This window comes from Diaphorina citri, unplaced genomic scaffold (genome assembly GCF_000475195.1).
Source record: "Diaphorina citri unplaced genomic scaffold, Diaci psyllid genome assembly version 1.1 scaffold100, whole genome shotgun sequence".
In the NCBI taxonomy this organism is placed as follows: domain Eukaryota; kingdom Metazoa; phylum Arthropoda; class Insecta; order Hemiptera; family Psyllidae; genus Diaphorina; species Diaphorina citri.
In genome coordinates, this window is record NW_007377537.1 from 165,965 (window position 1) to 176,544 (window position 10,580).

Sequence of the window (10,580 nt, forward strand, 5' to 3'; positions counted from 1 at the left end):
TTCTTACTTTTTCGTAAGTTTTATTGTAGGTTTTAGTATTTCGTTTGTTAATTAATAGTCATAAAATGTTCTTGAGTAGAAAGATTTTGGGCGATGACTTGACGAAGGAAAAACTTGATCGGTAGGTTTAATAATCGGATAAACCTACACCTACATAGTCTTTGCTTTTAATAATTAATATTATGTATAAATTTGCTCGGATCGTTATCACGGTTCATGTTTTAATAAAAAATGGAGATGATTAAATTGATAACATTTAAACCTGATATTATAAAACCTATCCAGTACATACTTACCTGCCTCTAAGATCAGTAATTAATCAATTTAAGTACCTACATGGTAAGGGGAAAAAAATCTTTCTTTGATCTGAAAAAAAGCATTTGATATTGTCATTTTCAATGAATAGGTAGTTGTCTCCTTTCACCAGGAGTTGAAATTTAATTTCTTATTTGCAGCCTGAATGGAGAAGATCGGTAAAGAGAAACGAAAGAAAAATAAACAATTTGAATTTAATAAAAAATTCAAATTAGACATAATCAATTCATCAATGGAACAAAAAATAGAAAATCAGCTATTAATGATACACGATAACATAATGATACCTATAGCACGATCACAAATACTCGTTAGACTAGTTCATAATTTAATAGAAGTGGCTAGAGAACAGAAAAACAGACGGTGTTAAAAAAATAATAGCTCCCCAAAACCCCTTACTTTGTATGAGAACTACCTAATTATGTTTGAACATGTACATTCCAACCTGAGGTAGGTGCTTTTGGTTAAATATTTTGTTTGTATTTAAATAAGAAAACTTACACACACATATTTTGTATGTTTATGAATAAAATAAAGATAAGATAAAGATAAAAGATAAAGAACTTTGTAACTTTTTAATCATTTAACCAGCCTACCTACCTAAGTATTTATTTTGAAACAAAACAATACACTTTTGTAAACGGATTAATTACCGAGGTATCTCTCTTCTACCATCACAATCACTAAAAACACTTTTGCTTACAGACTTGCAATAGTCAGTAAAGAAAACTACAGTGAAATCCATCTTATCTGGTAGGTACTTGGGGTTTCAGTAGTCTAAAATGCTGGAAATAGTAAAGTAAGCGCATCTCTACACATGGAGCTACTGAAAAGTAACTCGAGTTTGTAACTAGTTACTAACCGATTGGTAACTTGACTCTAAAAACAAGGCTACTAAGTAGTAACTGAAATCTCTTGTACAAGGCTACTAGTAACTGAAATCTCAGTGTTATCTTGAATATCAATTGTGGTCCACCTCCCCCACCAGCAACAAGTTTGTTTTTTGGCCAATCATCATCAAGAAACTGAAAAAACTGGAAAAGTTGGAAACTCAAATCACCAGGAAATCTGACATGTGGATGTGAATCACCAAGCAACTATTTACAAACTTTTCTGTGAGTTACTAACCAGTTGCTTTGCGTGTAGTGTCTCAATGTATTATACAGGGAGTGACTCAAAGTAAACCAGTTGGTAATTCAAGTTACTAACTAATTACTAATCAGTTTCTTTTCAGAAACCCATCTACAGACATAGGTACCTACATACAATTTGGGGAAAGTGCAAGTAGGAAAGTAGGTACTTTGTCTTATAATCTTATATTATAAGAACAAGATCCATTCACTCATTCACATTTCACAGTTCACATTTCACATTTCATAGTTCACACACTGATCGCTCTATCTCGAGAACCACAACACCTAGAAAGCTGGAATTTGGTAGGAATATTCTTTTTATGGTCTAGGTGTGCAATAAGAAAGGATTTTGCGAAAATCTAAACCGATCCTGAGATATGATCAAGTAAGTATGTGAGTAAGTACCCAATGTCTCTTTCCCAAATTAACCCATCTTCTTTCTCTCCCCAGGTGCACTCGGGTCATTCTTCCAGATGTTCCTCACACTTGGTATCCTGTACCTATATTGTCTGGGCCTCAGTACCTACACGGTCATCGCGATCGGTTGTCTGGCCGTACCCATCCTACTTCTAGTACTTTTCTTCCTGGTTGTTCCCGAGACACCGATCTACCTCATGAAATCGGGCAATAACAAGAAGGCGGAAGTGTCGCTACGTTTCTACCGAGGTAAGGTCCGTCAAAGCAGCAAACCGATGTAAAACTTGACAGGGGTGGCAGAAATTTGTCCTCAAAGAGGACCGGAATCCTAGAAAGCTCTACTAGAGACATGGAACGTCAAATCCCTTGTAATTTTGCGATTGATTGTCACAGGAACAAGTAAAGCTACCCAATTAAAGCTTGAGGCCCCTCACACATTAGAAGCGTAGACGCGCGACTTTTATGGCCGATCTTACCACTGAGGGTTAACACAATGTCAAGGGTTGACGTCACCCATTTGACTTTCTTGATCTCGGGAAGTTACTTTACAACTAACTGTAATTATTACATGAAGGTGTAAACGCTTCGATGTGCGAAACACTTCATCAGTAGAGATGGAGATGTGCCTGATCCACTTGAACTCTGGATTGACTGAAAGCTCTCTGTGGTAAGATCACGCATTAATAGAGCGTAGTGGCCTGAAAAATCACACCTAGGTATAAAAATGATAGAAACTATCTATCTCTATTATTTCAATAGGTTTAAATTTAACGAAGGCAACCTCAGTAATGTGACCAACATTCGTGGTGTAGTCGGTTGATCAAAACGACCGACCGTCTAGCTGGGCAGTCTATGCCTCCTCTCTGGAAACAAACGAACCAGATGGCATTAGCCAGTTACTCATTCTTCGACTGTCTGAAAGACCAGACCTAGGTCTGTCAGACACTCTGAGCGTAAGCGCCGGCACTGGTGAAAATGCCTTATCGTGAACCTCACTAGGAAAAGCACTCAGTGTTAAGTACACAGTCACTCCGACTGTCAATCAGTCGGGTGACGCCATGACAAGAGATTGACGGAAGATATGTCGATATTGGCGTTAGCAGTTATCTTAGCCACTCACTGCTGGTTGCATTATTGCCGTATTCAAATTGGAGATAATGTGTATGTAGATGGGAATATCAATATGACAAAATAAGATAATATGTAGATAGAGCGAATATATGATAATGTTGATCATAACCGTAGTAAGATAAATATTTTTTTGCTGAACCACTTGAGACGAATTGTACACAGGAGTAGAAATTGCTTCGGAGTGGATTTGTGGCTCAGAAACCTCAATGATTTTTGTTCCCATTTGAAGAAAATGGATATAATTTGCACAATTATCTCAATTATTTGCACAATTATTATCACAATTATCTCATATTATCTCTTGATCTCTCCCCTCCCCCAGGCTCCCGATACGATGTACCATTGGAATTAGCCGCCATACAGCGTGAAATAGACGCTGCTGCCCGCAAGAAGGCCTCCTTCTCCGATCTGGTTTCATCCCGCGCCAATCTCCGCGCCCTTATCATCTCCCTGGGTCTCATGGTATTCCAGCAGTTCTCTGGAGTCAACGCTGTCATCTTCTATTCTAACGATATCTTCAAGTCCGCTGGCAGCACGTTGGACCCGGGTAATAAATTAATAATATTATTACATATTATGTTAAGGCGGTCTCTTCTTGGTCCCTTGTGTGCCGCGTCCATTTTAGTTTAGGATTATTGCACTACCTTTACATGGTTAATCGCTCTCCTCCGTTTCAAACACTCCTGATTCCTGATCCTCTTGCGAAGCTCAGGAGTGGTTTGATTGGGTTCGAGACGTTCCAGTGTATGGTTACGGTCTTCTTCTTGTTCTTCCCCTTCTTGTTCTTCCCCTTCCTCTTCTTCCCCCTCTTCCTTTACGCTCGTCACATTTCAGTTGTTGCTCTCTGTATTCATTATGTTTGTAATTCTGTATGTAATTTCCATGTAAAATAAGCCTTCGTGGGCCACATACACAGGTTAGGAGGCTTTTCTTGAGGGGGTGGGGGGTGGATGCTCCAAATTTTCATCCACCCCATAGTAAAAGATCAAAAATAAAGCCCGATGAGGCCCACTCCAAAGCTTCGCGGGCCACAGAAATGGTCTGGCGGACCGCTAGTTGAAAATCATTGTACTATAGGGAGGAAAGTGATACATCAAACGGGTTCTTGCCCTTTACTAACTATGCTACAATAATTCCCTATCTAGACCTAGCAAACTTATACCTATCAAAAAAAAAAAAAAAAAATCAGAATTATTGAATTGAATTGAATAAAATTGAATTGAATTACGGTCTCTTCTCCTGGGTATCCTAGGGTACTGAGTCTTAGTAATAATAAGGTTTTATTCAATTTCTACAAAAGATCTGTATGTTCCTATTATAAGTGCATATCTGAATTTTTCAGGAACATTTTTTGCTTCTTATATTATCTCATGATCTGTTCATTTCTCTCTCTTTTTTTCCTTCTTTTTCTTCTTCTTGATTAATATCCAATTTCATTGTTTGAGTTCTAAAAAGGTGTTTTTTTTTTTTTTTTTTTTTTTTTTTTTTTTTTGGATGCTGAGAGGAAATAGAGTGGGGGGGGGAATCCCGAGAAGAACACATTTGAAGGAAGCGGGAGATGAAATTAAAAGACGTATTTCGGGAAGGAATTGCGGGAAAGGAATGTGATTGTCTCCGCTGACGCCATCACCACCATGACCAAAATAGACGATCAATCTTGGGCCAGCCATTCAGTATCAGGTAGACCTACCAGGTACGCCTGACCAGGTGCGCCTGAAAGGTCTACCTGATAGTGAATGGTTGGCCCACAACCATATTTAGGAACAAAAAATATCACTCTCAAGTCAGATGTCTGGAATTGATGTTTCTGAGCAACTTGAGAGCCAGTATTTTGTTCTTATGTTTGGGTGTGAGAGTTTTTCATTCCTGAGATTGATTTTTTACCTGTATATGTGTGACAAAAGTGTTTAGTGTATCAATGAAAATGGCTCTTTACTCAAATCCTTGATTACCAAATGCCGATCGATCAAATTTTTCGTCCCACTTTTGGGCTTCTCTCTCCCCACCCTTTTCCGGATGTACTTTAACCCCTTTTATGTCCCTGGACGAGTTGGACTATTTTTAACATATCTGGTGTAGACAGTATTTTTCTGTATTTATCCATCGTTGGCATAGTTAGCAGACAGTATTTTTTCCTGTATTTATTTGTCGTCAATGGTTGGCATACTGCTTGAGAATTTTTGTTCAAAAAAATCCAACTAGATACTCTTTGAAAAGTGACATTGTTTCTGTTGGTTTATTTATTATACATATATCTTTTACTATTTATTTATTGTAAATAAAATCCAAGTGTCTGTGTGTAAATTGTTTGTAATTGCAAATAAAACAACCGATACCTTATTTATTAAGTTATTTATTTGATACTTTTGACAAGTTTTTATTTCCTTCTTTCATTGAATAGACCTCGAAAGCAGGGCTAGATTTCCCGTCGGGAAATATAGTAGGGGATACTCGGTGTAAGAATCTTGGTTTTAGATTCCAGGCGAGGAAGTCTAATACAATTCTCAAAAGGGTATCTTGGAGTTTTCCTTCCAAGTTCACGGTAGAATTTTTGTCCTTTTCTGTAGGCCAGAATTTGGAGCATCCCCCCCCCCCTCGTACATCACTGGTAAATACTTTCAAAATCATGTTGTATGTTACTTATGCAGTAGCCCAAAGTGTCTCTACACCTAGGTCTATCTTAGGATCATCGGCCGTAGGTTCAATTCCCAACGAATATTATCCTGAACGGATAATATTCGTTCTCGGAACGGCTCGCTTTCTCCTGGATGTCTTCCTTCGATTTCGGGACGATTAGACCTTAGCAAGCAGTTACAGGTCCCTCCATCAAACCTCTCAAAAAATCATTCTCTGTCACCAAGCAAAATTCCATGCTGGAAATTCCAATTCAGCCAGACGCACATCAAAACTTCCTCCAACAACATCAATTTTACCCACGTCAACTCGGAAAATCCAAATTAAATCAGCAATCTTCTGGAATAACACTCAAATTCCCTCATCATATGGAATATCGAAAAGATTGAAAAGCTAAACAAGACCCAAATTTAATCAATAACCTTCTGAAATAACGCTCAAATTTCCTCATCATAAGGAATAGAATGTAAGGTTGAAAAGATTGAAAGCTAACCAAAACTTCCAATCTATTGGCATAAAATCATGCCTGATGAGGGAGACCCTGACAAAGGCCCTACACAGCCTGAGGGCCGGAAACTGAACCAGTTAACTTTGGCTTCGTTTCCGAGAATTTACCTTGTTATGTCCGATTTTTACGTTACAAAACACGCGGTTTTTGTCCGAAGAAATTTTGGAGCACAGGTCTCCATCTTTCAGGAAAACTTGCGCTTTATTCAAGGATCAGAATGAGACTTTATTTGCCTTTTTAACTCACGTCCTTCCCGGAGAAATAACCACTTGACTACCTGTAAAACGAACTTGTTTTGTTTTGTAACCTAAAAATCGGACATTACAAGGTAAATCTTTTTCGAACTTGAAAAAACCTAAACTTTGGAAATCGAAGATCAGGTCGATTCGGATCAAAATTTTGTGCTCTGGCTCGTGGTTTTAACAAAAACAGTTTATCAATTAAAGTGAAAAAGTTATGACCTAAAAGCTGACACAAGGTCTGCATTTTTTGAAAAGGTCGTTTTTTGGACATTTCTCGGAAACGAAGCCCAAGTTAGGAAAATGACCCACAGAACCTTGTTGGAAATGATGAGATCTACCTACCCTGAGCCGTTGTCAGTGTTTTTCTGGCGCACCCTGTATTTAGCTCTTATATTATCCAGGTTTTTGGCTCAATAATGGAGGGCCCAGAAAATTTTCTCTTATATCCAGGATTCTCTTATATCCAGGATTCTCCTATATCCAGGATTCTCTTATATCCAGGATTCTCTTATATCCATGTTCGACTGTATACCATTTCAGGTGAAAGGCATCGCGACCGGGATTGCGGTCGCGGTGAATTGGATTGGCGCGTTCTTGGTGACGTTGTGCTTCGGATTTCTGGTGAGACATTTCGGATCGGCAGCGACATTTTGGATCTTCACGGTGTGCTGTGTGGTGGGCACGGTGTTTACGTTCATGGTGGTGCCGGAGACCAAGGGCAAGACACTGGCGCAGATTCAGCGAGAGTTAGGTGGCGAGAAATAAATTGTCGCCCGAAGGCCACTTCTTGTAAAAAATCGTTCGTTCTTGTAAAAATAATATTTCTAGGTATGATAAAAATAAAAAGACAATGGAGAATGGAGGAGATGCAATTGGGAAAATATTATTTGAAAAAAGGTTGATACTTTCGTAAAAAGTTGTGAAAAATCCAAATCTGAGGTCAAAACCCCGAAAAAGTAACTTTAAAAGGTGGAAAATTCAATTTTTAATTGCCTTTCTAATGAAAAAGTTTAAAGAGTTGTGACGCCGGATTTCACGTCAAAATGCGCAGAAACGCTTGCGCACAAACAAACGAAGCGGGAGTCATGAATTATGACGTCATCGCCTACGGGAGCGTATGCCGTGACGTCAAACTTCACGATTTACCGGTATTTTTTAAATCGATTTATCTCGGTATCTAGAAGTCGTAGAAGAAAAAGAAAAATTCCGTTGGTCCTCATTTTTCCTGCTCTATGACTTTGAAACATCACCCAAGTAAGCGCAACTGTTCCATTCTTTGTGGTAAAGCAGAGAGCTTCTCCACAACTTTTGTGGGTATCACAGCATGACTACGTGCCTCCTTTATTTAATAATTCTCATTTACTCGGGTCATCATTTTATACTGGTACCTAATGTCGCCACTGGTCGCTACTCGATTGAAGTAGCTACTCAATTGTCCTCACGAGTCTGAGTGAACCCCGAACTCCAATCATAGAACCGAAAAAAACTTCGACCCCGCCGGGAATCGAACCCGGGACCTCCGGAGTGCAAACCTAGTGTGATATTCATTCGGCCACGGAGGCTACTTTTTTTTATCATTTAAATAATTAGGTTTTAGGTACAACTGACTAAGTTCCTTGCTCTGAACCAGAACCAAAATGAGCATTATTATGAAGGAAATAAGGAAGGATGGAATTTTTAATTGTGTTAAGCATACTGAAAAGCTTGTCACAAATATCTTTCCCCGATTATTACACCTAGATAAATTTTATGACTTGACTCGGACTCGAACCACCAACCTCCAGATCCAAAGTCCAACGCGTTAACAACTGCACCACCAAAAACAAAAGTCAGTGGTACATTAGTAATAGACGAAATATAAATAATTCACATGTGAAAATTTAATTGTTCTAAACTAGGTCCAATAGCTTCAAATTAATACCGAAAAACTGTCCTATTGTCTATTCATTACAAACTTTCAATTTATCTTTTGTTAAATTATTCTGATGAAACCTACCTCAAGAAATAAATTCAGAGTGATAAAATTAAAAAGAAGTTAAAAGACGTGATTAAATTTAGAAAACCCATAACCTTGATGTTTTGTTGGGTCAACACTCAACTTCCAGTGTGGAGCAGTAGGTAATTCTATAAAATGAGATCGAGAAGTTTAAAACTTTTTCCCCAACAATGAATTCCTAGAAACTTTACAAAAAATATTATGACAGTAGGTAGGTACCTTTCAATTTGCTATGCTGCAACAGCTCGTTTGGAAAGTACCTATTTGTCTTGAGAGCTTGAACCTCAAGTTTCTGTCTGGTACAGCAGGTCGATCTAACTGACTGATACAACCCCATTTTGAGTGGAAAATACCAAATTTATCAACTAACTCTTACCAGCCCGCCGTACATTTAACCCTTTCGCGACCCGCGGGCCATGTTAGACCTTCCCCGTGCCCTGGTCACCTACTCGTGCGTCTTCGTACTTCTCCTTCGTGAATCCTCGTGCGAAATCCCCGAAGAGGACTGGAACGAGTTAACCAGAAGAAAATAGAATATAATAGAATATCCCTCATTTATACTGCTAGGTGGATCTATAAAGCTGTGCTGACAGCTCTATCTGAGGTAAGGGACTTGGTAGAGGGAACTGTAAAGGTAGAAACACACTACTTTCACGTTACATACCAAATTTCAAGTCTCTAGCTCTTACCGTTCTCGAGATATTTTGTTTCCAGACACACACGGTCCACACGGACCAATTGATCCAATTTTGTATTTAGTATTTAGGCTCTAGAGTTCTCAAAAAGTCTATAGCACAAAAAATTAACCATCGATTTTTTTTTTTTTTTTCGAATATATGTACCTATTAGGTATACTTTCCTTATTTTAGGACAAGGAAAGTAAAATTCGCCCAACGATTTCACAAACGCTTTAATGTTCGCAAGTGTATAACATTTTGTGAAATCGTTGATTTAGCGCAATATGTGTTCGCAGACGGGGGGACAGATTAGCATGGTGCCAAAAGATAAACCATGTTTTCTCTGCGTTTGAATGAATCGCCGCGCTTTGCAAGCCAAAAGGGAGTGTTGCGAACTCGCACATACCATGAAAATATGAATTTGAACACAAACAAATAAAATAAACCATGATCATTTGAACGCAAAACATGAAATTGGAAGAAACACCTTTGTTGCTACCGACAAGATTAGGTAAATACTTGAATGGTTAAATATAAATACAGTAGGTGAATATGTTCTTGAAATGTCCAACAACACAAGTAGCAAAGTTGTACCAACATTCCTCAAAATGATTTATAGAATGCTGGAATCAACAGATATCCAACAGAAATAAATCTTGTACCTAGATTTTTATTATCAGGTAAATAGATAAGTACAAAATGTCCTTTAATGTTCTGACAAAAAATTATGTATTTCTTACTTTACTCTCTTTATGGCTTAATATTTCTTTCCTTCTTTCCTACAATACTACTTGTACCTATTTAATTTTAAGATTGACTTCTTTCTTGATCGTGATTATCCAATGTATCATAATATCAAATATCATATTCAATAATCTATTGAGAAAATTCAAATCTAGGGCAAGATGGTCTCTATCTTTCTAATATGTGCGTATCATGAGATTCATGAGACATACACCTTGTAAGACATTCATGTTTCTAGTATTCTTTTGTAATCCATGTCTTCTACTATGGTTGGTTTCTTCATCTATGGTTGTTTTTCCAACTCTTTCCTTGGTTCCCTTCTTTTCTTCCATCTCGCCCTTTACATTTTCTTTATGTTTGTCTCTCGGTATTATGTTGTCCTGACTGAAAAACATACACGCATTTACAACAGTGTTTCTTCTTTTTAGACTCCCAACATCTTGTATTATTTCTTTTTCTTCTTCTTTTTCTTCTCCTTCTTCTTCTTCATCTGCTATTTCTTCTTCGCCCTTCCCTTGTCTTCTTCTACCCTTTTTTTCTTACATCGTAGAGGTTCCATGTCGTACACATCTATCTCATATGTTTCTTTTCTTTGCAAAGTGTCTTCCTATTTCCCCCTCTCGTTTTCTTTGTAATTTATTACGGGTTCGCAAAGAAAAGAAATCCTTCCCTTTTCTTTCTCCTCTTCTTCTCCCCGTCAAATTCTTTCTCCAAGACAAATATCTTGGACGCCATAACACTTTGCTCTCGTAAGTCGTTATCATTTATGAAATATTAAACAGG

General features: G+C 37.9%; 1 protein-coding gene across 1 annotated transcript; it reads left to right on the forward strand.

Annotated features, from left to right (window-relative positions):
- Window positions 1–1,868: 1,868 nt before the first annotated feature.
- LOC103524474 (facilitated trehalose transporter Tret1-1-like) lies at window positions 1,869–7,172 on the forward strand. Its single transcript, XM_026819871.1, has 3 exons — window positions 1,869–2,114; window positions 3,319–3,605; window positions 6,921–7,172. The coding sequence occupies exons 1-3, from the start codon at window positions 1,922–1,924 to the stop codon at window positions 7,143–7,145; spliced, it is 705 nt and encodes a 234-aa protein (XP_026675672.1). The 5' UTR covers window positions 1,869–1,921; the 3' UTR covers window positions 7,146–7,172.
- Window positions 7,173–10,580: the final 3,408 nt, after the last annotated feature.